The 19,421-nt window shown below is 34.7% G+C and overlaps 1 protein-coding gene across 3 annotated transcripts; it reads right to left on the bottom strand.

Moving 5' to 3' along the window:
* Window positions 1-1,678: 1,678 nt before the first annotated feature.
* Window positions 1,679-18,957, bottom strand: LOC132154995 (phosphatidylinositol 5-phosphate 4-kinase type-2 alpha-like). Of its 3 annotated transcripts, none has more exons than XM_059563754.1 (11): window positions 18,216-18,956; window positions 10,190-10,287; window positions 9,963-10,059; window positions 8,486-8,638; window positions 8,244-8,390; window positions 7,644-7,682; window positions 5,839-5,934; window positions 3,306-3,419; window positions 2,864-3,116; window positions 1,968-2,071; window positions 1,679-1,874 (listed from the first exon to the last, which is right to left on the bottom strand). In XM_059563754.1, exons 1-11 carry the CDS (start codon window positions 18,351-18,353, stop codon window positions 1,794-1,796), a joined length of 1,320 nt encoding a protein of 439 aa, XP_059419737.1. In that variant the 5' UTR covers window positions 18,354-18,956; the 3' UTR covers window positions 1,679-1,793. The 3 variants fall into 3 exon arrangements, with proteins under 3 accessions (XP_059419737.1, XP_059419739.1, XP_059419738.1); XM_059563756.1 differs by having other exon boundaries at window positions 9,963-10,093; window positions 18,216-18,355; XM_059563755.1 differs by lacking the exon at window positions 5,839-5,934 and having other exon boundaries at window positions 18,216-18,957.
* Window positions 18,958-19,421: the final 464 nt, after the last annotated feature.

Raw genomic sequence — 19,421 nt, 5'->3', positions numbered from 1 at the left:
TTTCCCTTTTTAGAAAATAAAAATTTTCAAGCGTCTCTTTTTAAAAAAATGATTCAAATACAAAATTAAATAATTCAGAGTAAAAAAGGCACACCCTCGCACAGTGTATATATGTCAACACATACAGTAGAATATTTCAGAAGAAGACATATCACAATATCTAGTTAGTTTATAATACTAAAGGTCTCTGGGGTCACACAAATATTCAACAGTGATGAGAGAAAGAGAGAGAGAAAGAGATAACAATAGTAAAAGGCAGCATTCTCTCGCTCTTTACAGTGCAGCTGAAACACTATAAGCAGATTCAAGCATCAATATAGCGCCAGCACAACTGCATTCTCAAGAGAACGGCCCACTGTAAACCTGCTAATAATTACTGTAAAAAAAAAAAAAAGGTGGGTAGGTACAAAATATGCTTCATTTTCATACAACAACATGAAACAGGCAATGTTTTGTTCTTTCATAAGGGATACAAAAGTGGCAACGCACATGTAACCCATTAGGTGCTTTAACACATTCTACGAATCACTACTATTGCATGACCCTCCGCGAGTCAGTGGTAAAACTGGAATCAGCATAAATGTTTTGGTGCATTAGATCATGTGCAAAAACAGCTGAGTTATACTAAACGTTATTATCGGAGCCAATTGCAAATATTGAGCTCCTGTGCAAGACTTTACGATGCACAACAGGCAGAACATCTACATCTAATTTACTGATTGGATTTCAACTATAAATGCAGTTATTGATCCTGAAGTTGCATTATTTTCCACTGTTACATACAGTTTGTAAACAGATCGGATTTAAAGGAACTGCCTGCAGCTAAAGAGGATTTCAATCAACACTTTCAAACAATTATGGTCCAATTTATTTTTATTTCTGACTCTGGTCATATTTGTTCAGGGCTAAATTTATTTTATAAATTGAAATATATTTTCATTATTTAAAACTGGACTTTTTTAATTAAAGGAATAGTTCACTTAAAAATGACTAATTTAAACTTGATAAAAATGTAATGAGTCTCAGACCATCCGAGATGTAGATGAGTTTGTTTCTTTATCCAAACAAATTTGGAGAAATTGCTCACCAGTGGATGCTCTGCAGTGAATGGGTGCCGTCAGAATGAGAGTCCAAACAGCTGATTAAAACATCACAGCAATCCACAAGACTCCAGTTAACCGAAGTTGAAAGTGCCTTGATGAGTTTCTTTATTACAAACATGCATCTTTTGCTATACAAGACATGTTTGTGATGTTTTTTATCAGCTGTTTAGACTCTCATTCTGACGGCACCCATTCACTGCAGAGGATCCAGTGGTGAGCAAGTGATTTAATGCGACAATTCTCCAAATCGGTTCACATGAAGAAACTGAGTTACATCTTGGATGGTCTGAGGGTGAGTACATTTTTGAGTGAACTATTCCTTTGAGAGCAATGAATTGATTTCGGCAAAGAACATAAAGACAATAAATATATAAGCAGCTTTGAGAATTCCAGTATGATAATCATACCACGTTGCTGGGCACAAACAATAACACGTGGTTTCTCAGTCAACAACAGCTAACACAAAAGTATACAGAACGCTATATATGCATGACTATATCACATGTTTCCCTTAACAACCACATAGAGTCCTACCGAAAAATCCAACAGAGAAGAAAAAGACATTGTACAAAAAAAAGATCTTGACAGATCCCAGACATGAGAGAGAGAGAGAGAGAGACTCAGCAAAACCTCTCCCAGGATATGAGATCATATGTGACCACCTGTTAATGTTACAGCCTCAGGAAGCGGTTAGGACAGAATAGTGGTGATGAAATCATAAAACCGCTTTGAGTACTGCTCGGGGTTGACCGTCGAGATCTCTGCCCCTGCCTGGAGAACAAGAGAGCAAAAATGTGTCAACTTTGAGTAAATAGAGGAATATTTTTGGACTAGCACTGTGTTTATGATATATTGGACTCTCACCCCATGTTTGACCGTCTTAGCTGCGTGGGCTGCTTTCTTCTTGGCATCATACGGAGTAAGAATGTCAATCACTGCCATGAAGTAGATTTCTTTTTTAGGAGCATCTGAAAGGTAGAATGTGCTACTGTTTTTAAGCAATATACAACTGGAATAAAGGGAGACAATACTGTTGATTTGTCACCAATCTAGCTGGATAACATGGACAAAGCTTTAAAAATGTGCAAAAATGACTTGTGACAATCTTGAAAGCATTAATAATATGTTAAAAAACTACAAATCAGTCAGTAATGTTATGCATCATATTCCAGAAGAAGTGTGTTTATGAATTAATTGCTTTACAGCTGTGTAATATTTTAAAGAAAAAGCATTTCATGAATAAATATTTCTTGTAAATATAAAAAAGCATTTGTAAAATTTTGCAGCTGCATTACAGCAGTTTTTTCAAGTTTTACAGCAGTCAAGATTGTATTATATTTTTTGTTTTTGTAAAGAAAAAAACAACAACGAAAATGTAACATTTAATGAATAAATATTTCTGGTAAATATAAAAAGCATTTATTAATTTATTGAACTACATTACAGCGGAATAATTTCCAGCTTGTTGCATTTTTATATTTGTAAAAAAGTAACATTTAATGGATAAATATTTCTAGTAAATATAAAAAAATATCACTAAAAATAAAAATTATTTGTGTGTGTCAGGACGAGTAAAGATCTGAACTATTGATCTGAACCAATAAATAAAAACAATACATTTTTAAGCCCTAAATGTGCAAAATTACACTTAATAATTTAAATATGGCAAGAAAATCATAAGAGATCATAAGAGACCACCTAACACCCTACAACCATCTAGCAACTCTAGTTAATTTAGTTCTAGCTAGAAAACGACTCACTTTCATGGCTCTTGATGGCATATACATCAATGACGGGGTCAAACTCTCCCGGGCCCAGAGGTCTATTGCTGTCTAGTGTGTAACTGGGGCTGTCTGGCGGGGAGCCAGTGGCCCCTCCATCACTCTCCGTCCCCTCCTCCTCCCCAGCGTCATTGTCTTCAATCTCCTCCTCCGGCTGTTCCTGCTCCCCTCGCTCCACGTCATGGATCCCCACCAGCAGACTGTAGTCCATCAGCTTCAGCTGGGCCAGGAACTGGAAACACATTTTCCAAGAGATTAAGCATGAAACATTCATTGCCCTTTTAATTAGACAGTTTAATGACACAGAGGGGTGATTAGAACAAATGAATGTTTAGATAACAGTTTAATGAGTCAATTACATTAAACAGAACAAATGGATGGCACAAAACTAGTAAAGCACGTGATGGATGAGCACACAGACCTCTACGTCATTCTTGAGTTTCTCCAGAAACATTTTCTTGTTCTCTTCATCTATGATGATTTTCTGGCCGTCATTGATGAAGTCATTGTCTTTGTAAGTTGGAAGCTCCTTGGTCTGTTATTGACATTGGGACAAAGTGTTAAAGTTCAGCAACATGTGTAAATGGAAACTTTCAGATTACTCAGCCGTTAAACAAAAGATGTCACTGACATACAGTATCATGAATGCAGACTTTGGGGGATTTGTTAATAGACTCAAAAATTTTTTTACTCTGACTAAAAGAATTGATTAATCAGTATATAAATATTTGAATATATGGAAGAAAATAAAAAAATGTTATATCTGTACCATTAGCAGCACCAAATGAAATTGCAAAAGTTTGTTTCAGCAGCAAAAAAAAACAACAACAACAAAAAACATTACAGTTCTTTCTGGTGCTGCTAGTATCACAGAAATAACACACTTTATGTCTGCTTCTTCATGTATTTCTTGTTTTTGTCAATTTTCTGTTATATCACACTGAAATTCAGCACCTAAAAATGAAACAGTCTTTAGGGGTGAAAGAAGTTTTGATCTGGTGCAACACGACAGATGCACATCTGAGAATTCACCAAATGAGCTTAAAAACAGCAGATCACAGAAGCAGTGGAGTGTAATATCAAGCAGACGGCCTCCTGTGGACAATCGGAGCAACATGCTGTGATTTAGATTTCACAGTTAGAGCCAACAGACAATTACAGCATTCAAATAATTACAACGATTAAACCAAGGGTTATTTCCTAAATGCCTACTTCCACAAACATCACAATTTCCCACCCAAAATCTACAGCTAGTATCAAGATTAAAGGGCTAGTCCACCCAAAAAAGAAAAAAGAAAAAAAAGGTTGTTCCAAATCTTCACGACTTTCTTTTTCAGTGGAACACAAAGATGATATTTTAAACAAAGATGTAATAGTAACTATTCATACTGAATTGAAAAAAATCTATAACTTTATTATTATTTTTGGCTGAACTATCCCTTTTTATGCATTAGATTTGCAGTGCATTAAATGTTTGAGATATTTATTTAGCTAAATAAATAATTCAGCTCAAGATCGCTCCCTCCAAGGAACATCAAAATTAGTATATATATACATATATATATATATATATATATATATATATATATATATATATATATATATATATATATATATACACAGTACAGACCAAAAGTTTGGAAACATTACTATTTTTTATGTTTTTGAAAGAAGTTTCTTCTGTTCATCAAGCCTGCGTTTATTTGATCAAAAATACAGAAAAAAAATTTAATATTGTGATATATTATTACAATTTAAAATAATTGTTTTTAAATTTATTATAATATATATATATATATTACTTTAAATTATCATTTATTTCTGTGATGCAAAGCTGAATTTTTAGGATCATTATCACATGATCCTTTAGAAATCATTCTAATATGATGATTCATTATCAAAGTTGGAAACAGTTCTGCTGCTTAATATTTTTTCAGAACATGTGATACTTTTTTAGGATACTTTGATGAATAAAAAGTAAAAAAAAAAAGAAAAGAAGAAGCTATGTTTTTAAAATATAAATATTTTGTAATAACAATATACACTACTGGTCAGTAATTTGGGGTCAGTAATTTTTTTTTCTTTCTTCTTTTTAAATAAAATCAATACTTTTATTCAGCAAGGATGTGTTAAATTGATAAAAAGTGATAGTAAAGAAAATATATTATTAGAATATTTATTATTAGAATTTTTATTTTATTTTGAATAAATGCAGTTCTTTTTAACCTTTTATTCATCAAATATATTAGACAGCAGAACTGTTTCCAACACTCATAATAAATCAGAATATTAGAATGATTTCTAAATGATCATGTGATAGACTGGATGTTACATGTGACACTGAAGGCTGGAGTAATGATGCTGAAAATTCAGCTTTGCATCACAGGAATAAATTATTTTTTTTAAAGTATATTAAAATAGAAAACTATTATTTTAAGTTGTAATAATTTTTCACAATATTACTGTTTTTTTCTGTATTTTTGATCAAATAAATGCAGGCTTGATGAGCAGAAGAAACTTCTTTCAAAAACATTAAAAATTTCCAAACTTTTGGTCTGTACTGTATATATATGACCTTTTATGATCTATTTAACATTTGATGAAAATTTGAACTGATCCTCGAACCACAGAATGAGACTTCAATCCAAACTAACAGAACATGCAGATGGACATATGATATGAAGGTATATATAAACCCCCTATGACTCAGTCAGCAGAACACGTAAATGCTGACACACTAGTATTCCAGTTCTTTTCACAATTCCAGCAGAGATTGTCAAAGAAGGAGTCACCACTTTATTTCTGGAACAGGAAGGCAGCTTAAAGCACCAGCCCTGGGCTTGGGTTTACAGTCCCTTGTGGGATCCCGAGGGAACAGTGATTTCCTGAGGCAAAATGTTGAAGAAGAAGTACACAGAGCAATATGGGACAGTTCTTTGCTGTTGTGTCCTTACGTGTCTTATGGCGCAGTAAAAGCGTGTGGCAATCCGGATGGTTTGTAGCTTTTGGCTCATGCGTGATTTGGACGGACCCTCCTCAGGTGGACGTGGCTGCAGGGAGAGGGAGGGTCAGATGCAAGCAGCTTCACTAACGCAAGCACCCACAAATCAGTGCGTGGAGGTGAGGGATGACCGCTTTTTAGAGAACTTTTGAGATTTTGGTCGTTTGACTTGTTTTAGTCATTTTAACCTGATTTCATAAAGCAAAAGTGTGAAGCCTTCAGGTGAAAATGGAAGAATTCAAAAGATGGACATATCCCACACACATGCATCAAACGAAACAAAACAAAATTACAGAGTGAAAAAAAAATAAATTGATTGATAACATGACTATTGTACAGTAAACAAGTGAAGACACAAAATATCATGGGAGAATGTTAAGAGATAGTTCACCAAAAAAATTAAAACTCTGTCATCATTTACTCACCCTCAATTTGTTCCAAAACTTTATGAATTCCTTTCTTCTGTTGAACACAAAAGAAGATATTCTGAAGTAAGTTTAGTAACCAAACAGTTGTCGGTCCCCATGCACTGACTTCCGTGGTATGGAAAAAAAAAACATATACTTTGTAAGTTAATATGGCCCAGAAACTGTTTGGTTACCCATACCCACAATCTTCAAAATATATATTCTTGTGTTCAGCAGAAGATCTGGAACATCTCAAACTTGACAGACTTTTCCTTTTGGGAGAACTGTCCCTTTAAGTAAATCCAAGTTATGATGCAGAGGAAATTTCCATTTCATCAAATACAGTGAATGACAATAAATCTAGTCTGTATATGACACATAATTACAAATATACATCAGTTCATATTTGCCATATTTGAGAGTATCATATACAGCATTAGAATGTAGATATAACATCTAAATGGAGGAGAAAGTAATCAATGAAACAATTTTACATGCCGGAAAGACTAACATGCATATAGAAAATATATATATACACACATGCAAATCATTCACATGCCCTCCATAAGTACACATATGTGAAATAACACAAGATCAGGTTTGCCTTATGTGAGTTAATACCGTACACAAGTATAAACTGCAACTCATTAGCCTTTTATTAATGTACAGAATGTTTTCTATATAGTATCCACAGTAAATCAATGTAAAAACATGTTATCCAACAGTCAAATGTTTCCTGAAGACAAGTCTCAATCTCTGATCTATTATTTACAACGGTTTCTGTTACCATCTCTTTACCTTCAGAGATCAGTGCACTTAAATTACAGTGTAAAACAATAGGGTATCACAATATACACAGACACTACGGTTCTTAGGTTTACATTAATGCAATATTATAATTGTTTTACACTCTTCTCAGGACCATTAATTAAATAAATGATATAATACCTTTGAACTACAAAGTGCAGTTTCCCACACTCTGAAGCAAATTAAAACAAGCAAACCCTGAACAGAAAAGAAGCACAGAGAGTCTTTTTTCAAGGAATGGAGTAGAAAATGAGATCCTTCACACAGGAGAAATTTTTGGGAGAGTGCATTAATACACAACACACATGGAAAGGAAGATGATGTTATAATTGTGATTATAATGCTTTTTGATTTCCAAAATCAGACATGCAATACATCCAACATGCAAATGTGAGTTAATTTTCTGAACACTTATGGAATTGGAAATACACTGGAAATAAATAAAACCTTTTACGTTTTTAGCATAAAAAAAAAAAATACATTTTTGGGACCCTTTTTCAAAAGTTCTACTACTTCTACACATAATAAAAATCAAAGACTTTACCTTCTCTCTGTCGGTAGCCTCTCTTGCCACTGTTGATCCCTAAAAAAGTAAATAAATGTAAAAAAAAGTTTACCCAAAATATTTTATTGTGCCATTTCCTCATTCTCATTAGACGTTTTTCTAAAATTAAATTAAAATTAAATTCATGCATTTAGCAGACGCTTTTAAGCGACTTACATTGCATTCAGGCTAACAATTTTCTCCTATCATGTGTTTCCCGGGATTCAAACCCCCAACCTTGCGCTTGCTAATGCAATGCTCTACCAGTTGAGCTACAGGAACACTATATGGACCTATTTTGTTCTGAAGTCATTTTTCTGCTGTATTTGCTTTTACTTCGATTGAATAAAAAGAGCTGATTCAAAAGAATCATTTGTTCATGAATCAGAAATCACAATTTTCCTCATGGACTGTAATGAACGCACCAGTGAAAACGAGGGTGGATGTCATGACTTCCTGTGAATAATGACTTAAACAAAGCTATCGTATGCCTCCAAAGTCTTGAAATAGCATAAGTATTTATGGACCACTTGATGCCCCAATCCATTCATTTTCATTGTACTAAAGACAAGACAGGGTCTTCATACTAGAATCACTCACCTTCAGGTCATATTTTTTGTAAACAGGCAGCCGTTGACTGAAGACATTACGAGTAACGATCATGTAGGTCTCATCTCCATCCACTGTGAGGCGATACATGCCCAGAAACTGAGGGAGCAGCGTGTTTCCGTGGCACTCAACTATATACTACAGTGGGCAAATACCCAAAAAATATAGTTTTTTACAGCTTGTGAGTCTCATCGCAGATCATTTTTAAACAAAGAAACAGATGTTCCCCCTACCTGGTGGTACTTCTTGAGAATGTTGTGCATCTCGGCCACGTCCTCACTGGTGATGATCTTGATGACGTACCTCTTGTTGTATGAAGTGTGGAAACGAGCTCCACTACGGCCCTGAGCGTCACTGGGAATTGGGGCCCTGTGTGTCAGAGAGTTCTGCCACGGGAGGAAAGAACAGTGAAGGATTTCACACTGCCAGGCTTGCACTAAACAGCTCCAATAAAACGGTGAAAAGCTAGTGGCACTTCTCCTAGACTGCAGCCTGCAGTCAGCCTGGGATCCCAGACTGTACTGTCTGGCTACTTCTTTTATTGAACTGAAATGCGTTGGCAGATTTTTGCTCATTTGGATGGCAAAACATCCTCTTCTATAGCAATAGGAAAACTGAGAAAGAATGTGTAATGCAGTAAGACAGGAGTCAATGGGTTTGCATGATTAAAATGGCATTATTAAACCAGCAAAAGCACAGCTGCGTACTACTTGCGCTTTGGATGCCATCTTTAGTATAGCTGCCAAAAATGCAAGGTCTCTGTGGTTCACTGCAATAGACACACTCTGTGTTGCCATTGTACGAAGTGGGATTTACTCATAAAATGAAAATGATTTAGTAAAACAGTGGTTCTGAATTGGGTTTGCTTTAGGATTCAGATTTGGATACCAAGAATTGAACAAACTATCAAGATTATCAACAAATTGTCCAGAAAAAAAATTCTTCACTTGGCATAAGCAACCACATTAGGGAGATAAATTTGTGTCACAATACTGTTAGATTCTCAGCCTTTGACATCAACAACATAACATATGGCATTCATTTCCTCATGACTATTAAAAGCAATTCTACCTGAGCACAATTTCATGGTTAGCTGCACTCAGCATTGTTTCTTCCCCTCCTGACCCGAACTCAAAACCACATGAGCCAATATTTTTGGTTTTTTTGAGTCACTAGTTCAGAACCACTCATGTTGATTTCCATATTGTATTCATTGATTTGAAGATGTTTTACCAAAGTCACCTGGAGACAAAAATGCATCCAAAGCTGCCCTTTCACTTCAATGAAAATGAAATGCTGATTCCTGCAGTGCTGGGTCAACAGCAGTGTAAGTGTAATATTGAAGCATTCTGGGAGATGGGCCAAATTCAATACAGTATTTTCAGCATATAACATTTAACTTGATCTGAGCCTGAAAGATCTGATGATGGCTATAGAAACTAAAACCTGATATTACTGCAGTTTACTTATGAAACTGCTAAATATCAACTGAGAAACCAATAAAAATAACCATAATTTTACCCTTCTGGTCAAATATTGCTCTGCAAACATCATTAACAGCTTCAATTTGTCAATGTTAGCAAATGACCATGGTATAACCGCGATAATCCATGGCAAGCTGTGAATTAAGCGATTTTAATGCACGACGTGGAGGCTGAGGGTGGTTGCCTTCACAGAGGCACTTGAACACTTACTTAAGCACTTATGTACCTGATATTCCTGATCATCAATGGAGAACCGCTCCCTCAGATTGCGGAAGACTAGGGGACAATACTCCTTAAACTTGAAATGGCTTGGCATGTTCTCTCTTTGGAAGTGGAAAAAGGTGCAAAAGCTGATAACTAACAAAAGCAAAGCAATGAAAACCTACATAGCAAAATGATCACATTAGTGATGTGATCACATAAGTAAAAAAAAAATCAATCAATCTCTCATACTTGTTGAAGAGGTGGTTGTCCACCTTGATCTTTGAGTTGGCTTTGAAGTCATCAGGCATCAGCATAACAGGAATCTGGATGTGACTGAGTTCATTTATCTGGAAGAAAATAACAGAAGGAAATTGATCAAACTATGCCAGATTACAAAATGATATTTGAATAGCTGAGGCATATCTAAAATAGCTTTATATCGGTTGTACATGAGACCTCCGGACCTGCTCCAAATTAATAAATCAGAGCATTTTCTTATTAACCGAGAACTATCTGCAGTACACGAGCCATTTCTCAAAATGTGCTGCACTGATGGACCGCTGCCAAGAAACAACTTCCTTTCACTAACAACAGCAGCAGCAAAAAATAGAGCCATCTGTGCCAACAGGGTAGCATTAATTATTTGGCCGGACTGTCCACTTACTTTTTTTATCGTGTAAATAATTCAGCACACATCAAGAGGCCTTTCATGGGCAATAGAACATGCATGACCACACTGAAACTCAAGTCAGTTGATTGATAGTGGCATTACCTCAGAAAGATGCCTACTTATCTAAGGATAAACAGATTTTGGTGCGCATGTCTGTTTTTCCTACATGGTGGAATCCAACCTGGCTTTCTGACACTCCCATTCTATCATATGAACACACACACACACACACACACAACCATGTGTGGTATGCAGAGAGTTATTTTTGTGCATCTTCCTGTGCCTCCATCTGTCCCTGCTGCATCGAGGGTGTCCTCTTGTTGATTAAGAAGCAGTTCATTAAAGAAGGCTAAGCTTTGTGATTTAAAATGAAGCCAAACCATGTTTACAAAGAGATAAAAAGAAAGCAACTGCAAGACTGGAGGAGAGGGCAGCGGGTTCACTGAGAGCAGCACTGAAACTGCAGCAGCTGAAAATGGGGAAGGACAAGCCACGGTCAACCAGCTTGAGCACACACACACACACACCTCCACCGCACATTTACAAATGCGATTCAGAGTAAAACTATATCATATTTTTTAAATATGAAATTAATGATACATTTTAATAATGATATCTTATAATGTTATATCATATAATTTGTTAGCATTTCATATAATATGTTTATATATTTATATTATTTATATACATATATTATATATTTTTCAGAACATTTTATATATACAAATATTTAATATTTGTGTTTGTGTATGTTTTAATAATACTGTACATGCATATATATTATAAAAATTATATATGTAATATGAAAAACTAAATGTAATGATAATATGTGTTTGTGTTTTAATAAAGTACATGCATATATATTATAAAATAATTATATAAATATAAAATATGCAATATTAATAATACATACATTTTATAATATAAATATAATATATCTAATATTAATAATACATAAATTTAATAATGTATATTTTTTTATAAAATATAATTATACATTTTTACATTTATTTATAATACATACATGTATTTTGTTAAATATTTACATTTATATGTAATATTAAAAAAATACATTCAAAGGATATTTATAAGTTAACGAAGCATTATAAATATTATATATATATATACACACATACACACACTTTTATTTATCATGCATATATATATCTAAGAAATAAACAATGAAATATTATATTATATATATTATATATATATTTCCTGTGTTAACCTAACTGAGACTTGTTATATCACTTATACTGTATATCATTGCTCTTTTTGTTGTTTTTGATTGCTTCCAATGTCCTCATCTGTAAGTCGCTTTGGCTAAAAGCGTCTGCTAAATGAATAAATGTAAATGTAAATATATATATATATATATATATATATATATATATATATAAAACTAAGCATATAAAACTAGACATTTAACTTGAAAGCACAGTGTATGCATGATTATTTTAAACTAAATGATAATTACAAAATTAAAATTGGTTATATTAACGGTGACGTGATAAATCTGAATAGTACAGCGAGAGTGTTTTAATGTAATTAAATCCACGTATAGACAGCATGTGGCATAGCGGCTTTTGACCCCCACCTCTTTACACTTGGTTACATAATCAACATACAATTTCATTTGGATAAAGCCATTGCGATTAATCAAGCATCCAACCAGAGGCTTTCCTGGCAGAATAGGCCATGTGTTTTCTGAAAGCCACTCTAGAAAGTGCGCCGTGAACATTACAAACGATTTCATACTTCTTTTTATTGCATTTCAAATCAGAGATAAATAATTCCATTACTAGAGCCTGTTTTTACAGCAGACTAATATCTGTCAGCACATACGGCTTATCGCCTGCTTTACATAACACAGCGCTATTACTACAAATTTACATCAAGGGCAACAGACAGTGTCATTCCTTATGTGCCGTGAAAAGAGGCTGGCTGAGTGTGTATGGAGGGGTTTCGGCTCTAGAAGGCAATTTCTCATTCTGGCCATTAGGGAAGTTCATGCCACATTAGAAGAGTCCTTTATCTCCTTCACCTCAGACTTAAGTTATACATCTGAGACTCTTATGTAACCAACATGAAAAAGCTCATCTGAGTGAGTGCTGAATGTGAGGATAAAACATCTAAAAGGGGAGAAGGGGGTGCGGCTTAGATGAGAGAAAAGAAATGAATCTTAAAGAAGTATGAAAGACAGATCAAGCATACTCAAGACGGTGTGGTTATGAAGGGAGGGGCTCTGTTGGCCTAAATGATAAAAATAGTCTAAACCCATAGGTGATATTTCTGAACTCCAAATTTATGAGGTCAGAAGATAAGATTTTCAGATAGCATCAATAATGCGAAACACGAAGGAAGAATGTGCTAATTATGATGTTTGTGAACATAAACCTGCAGGCAACACTAAATCATCTTTACTGATGCTATTCTACACAAACACCCAACAACTGAGAGAAAATTACTTCATTAAAACCAGTTAAGTATTTGACTTTCCTTTTACAAAAAAATATAAATAATTAGATTTGTATTTGTATTTGTATATATATATATATATATATAAAACAAAACAAAACTGTAACCTAAAAAATGTAGCATCTCTAATTAGTTTAATTCAAGTCAAAAAATTATATTTAATGTAACCGAATCAGCCTGACTACATTAAGCAATGTTGATGGAAATAATTTTTAAATGTTAAATCAAGTAGAAATAAACTGCACCTATTCGCTTTTTACAGCCAGCCCCCAGGGCTGATGAGAAAATAAATCAAAAGGCCATTCAAACACCCTCTTCATTTCAAAACTGGGATGCTGAAGGGAAAAAGAAGTGTGTTTTACTGTCAACTTGGGACACTCTGATAAGCTATTTGTAAAGTATTTTTCCTAAAGTGGGATGAAACACTATTTTGTTGTCAGACAATGCAACTCCTTCTCCAAATTTTTACCTATTACCCTAAATCATTTAGTCAGAGACTCAATGGTTTGACCTTAAACACTGGATATTGCAAGTTATTATAAATATAATTAATCCAGTACAAAGACCTAAAAAAATCCTGATATCAAATATCCAAATCTACATAAGTCCTACATAAGAATCTTGTTTGAGAATGAGTTATATGGCCTAATTCTGACATTTAGATGCCACCAAAACATAAAAGTGATTATGAACAGCATGTTCAACAGTTACGTAACAATATATATCACCTTATGGATATATTGAAACATTTCTATGTAATTTATGGTATTGCAATAATCCATTAATATTATTTAACTCTACTTCTAATAAAAAAGAAATGTACAGGAGATGTAGATGATTTCCAGTGGTATCTGAGAGGTTTATAGAGTGCAGAAAAATAAAGATTTAAACATGTAAATTAATAATTATACTGTACAGCTTGCATCTCCACACAATACAGAGTTTGATGCATTTTCTCATGCATGTACATTATGAGAGCAGCATACGTCACCCAGACACTGTGTTCAGATTCCCAGGAGACCAATTAAAGGTTGTCAGATACCTGGAAATCTTCCATTCCCACAGGAGAAGCTCTCTTTAAACAGATCATGCGGTTTAGGTTTTAAACACACACACACACACACTAATAAGAGAATTTAAAAAAACATAAATAATATAAAACCATTTATTATGAGTTCACTAGGTAACTGAGAAATAAAAGTGCATTCTTGTGGGCATTATGTCGTGGCAATGGATGAGGAATCATGGATCTAAATGTTTTCTGCAGTCTGTAGTTAGTCATTCAGCGTCTTCAACAATCACCAGTGTGTGCCAAAGCCTCTCATCTTGGCTAACACTTGCTTTGCTTGCTAGTACTGGGACAAAACACGCCATAAAAAAAACAGAAAAAAGAAACATTTATTTTTCAAGAAATGATTTTGGATTAATCAGAGTGATTTACCTTTGGTTGTAATCTCCTGCTTCTTCTACATTTGTCCTTGTCTATTACTCAGTATGGATCAACACCACCAGATACATAAATAAAGAGTCAAATGAAATATAAATATTTACATATCTTGAATTCACGTCTAAGAAATAATCAACTGACTCCAAGGGATGCTTTCAAACTGATTTTCAGCACCATCTGTTGAATTTTCACCACCATCAGACAGAAAATGTAATGTGTTAATGGAATAATTATCACTTATTACAGCAGCCATTTTGTTTGGCTGGTTTGACCACTAACAGGACCTACTTAAAATTAGGAAAATGATCTAAAAACATTCTTTATAATCCGAGGTGAAGAGTTGAGCATATTGTGCATGCGGAATAGACAATTAGAGTAATTAAACAGTATTAGAGGGTGAAATATACAAAGAGGACCTTTAGAATGAAGGTTAAATTTGCTTTTAAGAGATATTAAGAAATAATAATAAAAAAAATTAAGATGTATAACTTTCGTAAAGAATATAATTTTGTCTAATTTTAAGAAAACCGTACTTACGTTTTGTCAAGTATCTTCACTAGGATTATATCTGCTTTTTTGTTCTCACATTTAATATTTACATTAATACATATAAATGATTGGGTATGATGACAGGCGTTTTTTGTCTTATTGAGTGATTATGTCATATTTTTTTCGATAAAATGAAATCAACTGGTATATTTATGTCTATATATATATATATATATATATATATATATATATAAAACTGTCTAAAACTGTAGTTGTGTGGCATATTTGTCCAGTGTCTCTAGATGGATCTGTATCAGTGGCGTAGATTACGCGGGGGACGTCAACCCCCCCACTCACACACACTTTTATCATAACGGAAATTCGTCCCCCGCACTTTTTTGGTCAAGTGTGTTCGCATAGAGGTTTTCAGGAGCTGGTGTGAATAAATATAGACTTAGACTCAAAGAGACAGGATTGTCTGCGCATGATCTGATATTTTATTCGAACCCAGAAGACGAGATGAACATCACGGAGCGCCAAACTCTCCTGCAATGTGTGTTTCTTCATACTCGATGCCAGAGGGCGCTCTCGCGCAGAAATTCATACCAGGAAACTCCTAATATGGACAAAAGTGTCCAGCTATAGATACAGACGGTTGGTCTGGGAACGCCCCCGGGAACGCCCCGTCACGTGATGTGAATTTAGCGCCAATTTAGAATTTAGTGGCCTTGGCGTCAATTGAAATACACGGGACAATCACGCCGAAGAGTTGCTGTGTCGTTTTCTGTACCTCCAATAAACTAACAAATTATGAATTGAAGTTCTACATCCTTCCTAATAAACATACAGAGCCGGAAAGGATGACAAAATGGCTACAAGCAATAAGCTGTGAGGATGATCAAGGGAAGTTGTGGAATCCCAAGACTAAGCATGTGTATGTGTGCAGTCGGCATTCATCACAGGCAGGCTATATTAACATCGTGTTCATTATTAACGTTATCAAAACTGTGTAAGGTTGTTTCAGAAAGTGGCATGTATATATAATTAGCCTTATCATTCTACCTGAAGCTAAACTATGTAACGTTAGCCTAGTGTCGAAAATAAACCCACTTAAAAAAGCGCGTGGACACGTAACAACTTAGTTTTGTGTCAGAACTTTTACACTTTCATTCATAAATTCACCCCGTCTGTGTTTGCGAAACGATTGAATCGCGGAATCCAGTCAAAAATAGAACTTGCTGTATAAAGCAGAACGTCATGGAATTTGGCTATTTTTGAATGAATACATCTACATTAGGGCTGTAAAATGAATCAAATATCGATATGGACTAGTGTATATGAATATTAAAGTTAAAAGAGACTACAATTGTTCTACGTGTCTCTGGGAATGAGTGCTCAATATGTGCATTTTTGTCATTCAGATACACACGATGTTCGCCGACTCCGCCCTCGCCACGCCCCCAGCTATGACTAGATGCCGACTGTATCTATGCTGTGTGAAAACAGACACTTTTGGAAACACGAACACATTAAACATACGATTGCGACAATATGGTTTTTCAAGTCATCTCCAGCAGGTGATAAATAAAGTATATGAACAATGCAGTGCTATTACAGTATAGAAACCTTATTATGTGATAAAAAAGTGTTTGTAGTGTATATAAACAAATCATTATTTTTTGTTATTGTCCAGCAGTTATAGATTTCTAAGCCAATTAAAAGCCTGAAGTTAGAGAAAAATTAAATTTGCCTATACACTACCAATCAAAAGTTTGTGAACAGTAAGCTTGTTAATGTTTTTTTATAGAAGTCTCTTCTGTTCACCAAGCCTGCATTTATTTGATCCAAAGTACAGCAAAACAATAACTGATTTCTATTTGAATATATTTCAAAATGTAATTTATTGAGATTTCAAAGCTGAATTTTTAGCATCATTACTCCATTCACACGATCCTCCAGAAATAATTCTGATATTCTGATTTACTGCTCAAAAACAACAACAACAACAAAACACTTAGTATGATAATGTTGAAAACAGCGGAGTAGATTTTTTTCAGGTTTCTTGATGAATAGAAAGGTCAAGAGAACAGCATGTATATCAAATAGAAATCCTTTGTAAAATGATGTCTTCATCATTACTTTTGATCAATTTAAAGAATGCTTGCTAAATAAAAGTATTAATTTCCATAATTATTTTTGCAAAAAAAAAAAATTATTTTGAATGATATAGTGTATAATGTTGCAAAAGCTTTTTATTTAAAATAAATGCTGATCTTTGGATCCTTCTATTCATCAAAGAATATTGAAAAAATGTACTCATATGTTTTAAATAATGATAATCAGCAAATCAGCATATTAGAATGATTTCTATATGATGAGACACTGAAGACTGGAGTAATGATGCTGAAAATACAGCTTATAAATTACATTTTAAAATATATTCAAATAGAAAACAGTTATTTTAAATAGTAAAAATATTTCACAATATTACTGCTTTTGCTGTATTCTGGATCAAATAAATGCAGGCTTGGTGAGCAATAGAGACTTCTTTAAAAACATTAAAAATCTTACTGTTCTAAAACTGTTGACTGGTAGGCTTTATAGATAGATAATATAGCTATATTATATTGTAATGGTATATATATATATATATATATATATATATATATATATATATATATATATATATATATATATATATTTCATATATTCCATATATAATTCCACATGTGTTAATTCATAGTTTTGATGCCTTCAGTGTGACTCTACAATTTTCATAGTAATGAAAATAAAGAAAACTCTTTGAATGAGAAGGTGTGTCCAAACTTTTGGTCTGTACTGTATATATATATATATATATATATATATATATATATATATATGTGTGTGTGTGTGTGTGTGTGTGTGTGTGTGTGTGTGTGTGTTTGTTTGTGTGTGTATGTGTAATTTCTGTCCCCCTCACTTCTGAAAAGATGGCTACGCCCCTGATTTGTATTAACTTATGTATCCCGCCACACAATCGCGCGTGGACTGTACCTATGGTGTTTCGTGTCGTAGATTGGCTTAAATGCTAGTTTAATGAGGTTTAATGGGGTTTGAAGAAGCCGCAAGACAACGGTCACGTGCCTCCAATCCGCTCACTGAGGCTGAGCATCGCATCTGATATAAACCTGTGAGAAACGGAACCTTACCGAGTGGTTGACTCCCCACATCAGGACGCTGAGCAGCGGGTCGCTGGCCCGAAACAGCTTCACCTTCTGAGACACGAAATGTTTCTTCTTGTATTTGCTGGCAATGGATGAAGCGAGGTTGTTGGCTGCAGAGGCCATGTTTAGCGAGCAGGCTCGGATGAATCAAATCCCTCTCCGCGCGTGGCTCTTTGGCGAGGTCTTGACACGAGCTGTTCACAATCAGCAGCGCTCCGCCGGATCTCGACATGCAATGTGTCCCTTACGTTTTTTAATGCATTGCGTTCATGCATCCCTCTGCAAACGCGCAGTTGACGAACGGTGAAAAACTCTATCTAACAGCTAACTGCTAGCCGTCTTTTGATAGCTTATATTACACCACCCCGACATAAAAAAGGTGTGTCGCCTCATTTAAATCATAGCGGAAACCCGTTAACAATCGTTATTATGGTACGACCACTTACGAATCTCTCAGTGCGAACGTAACTAATAAAAAAAACGGCAAAATACTAAAAGGAAACGACCACTGTCCTGCTTAAATCAAGCTCCGACGAAGACCGGGCATCTGAAGCCACCCACCGCGTCTGAATGCAGCAGCTGGATCGGGCTCGAGCTCTGCTGCCTCAGTCTCTGACAGCTCCGCTTTAGATCAGCTCTGCACGTTGACACATAAATCTTGTGGTTCACGTAACGTTATTGGTCTGGCGCCACTCTCGGGTAGATGCAGCTACGGCAGGCGTGATGAAATCCATCTGTTGGTTCACTCATCTCGAGTATTGTTTTGGCCAGTAATATATATGCTTTTCAGGCTTCAACGTTAAAAATATATAAATAAAGCTGTCTAAACAAGACATCAGCAGTCTCACCCTGTGCAAAACCGAGTCCTCTGAGAAGAGCTGTCGCCGAGGACGTAAAACCAATTAGTTCTATATGCTACCGCGTACCTGCGGTGTAAAGAGCGTGGGTGTATAATCTAAATTATAGTCGGATTATAATGAAAATGTGTCTAAAACCTCTTCTATGCTTGTTATCTTTTCCGGGAAAGCTTGTATTTTATGCAGATAAAGCTCCAGGCCTTTGACAAAAATGTTAGGAAGACCACATTTAATCAAAATTCAGCCTACAGCATATTTAATGAAATTTCTTAAACTGCGCTCGTGATTGTCCCCATTATTAAAGTTGGCAAAGGACTTTTTTATTTACGTTTTT

Source organism: Carassius carassius, chromosome 12 (assembly GCF_963082965.1).
Source record: "Carassius carassius chromosome 12, fCarCar2.1, whole genome shotgun sequence".
NCBI lineage: Eukaryota > Metazoa > Chordata > Actinopteri > Cypriniformes > Cyprinidae > Carassius > Carassius carassius.
Note: the sequence above shows the minus strand (reverse complement) of the source record. Positions and strands in the feature narration are given on the sequence as shown.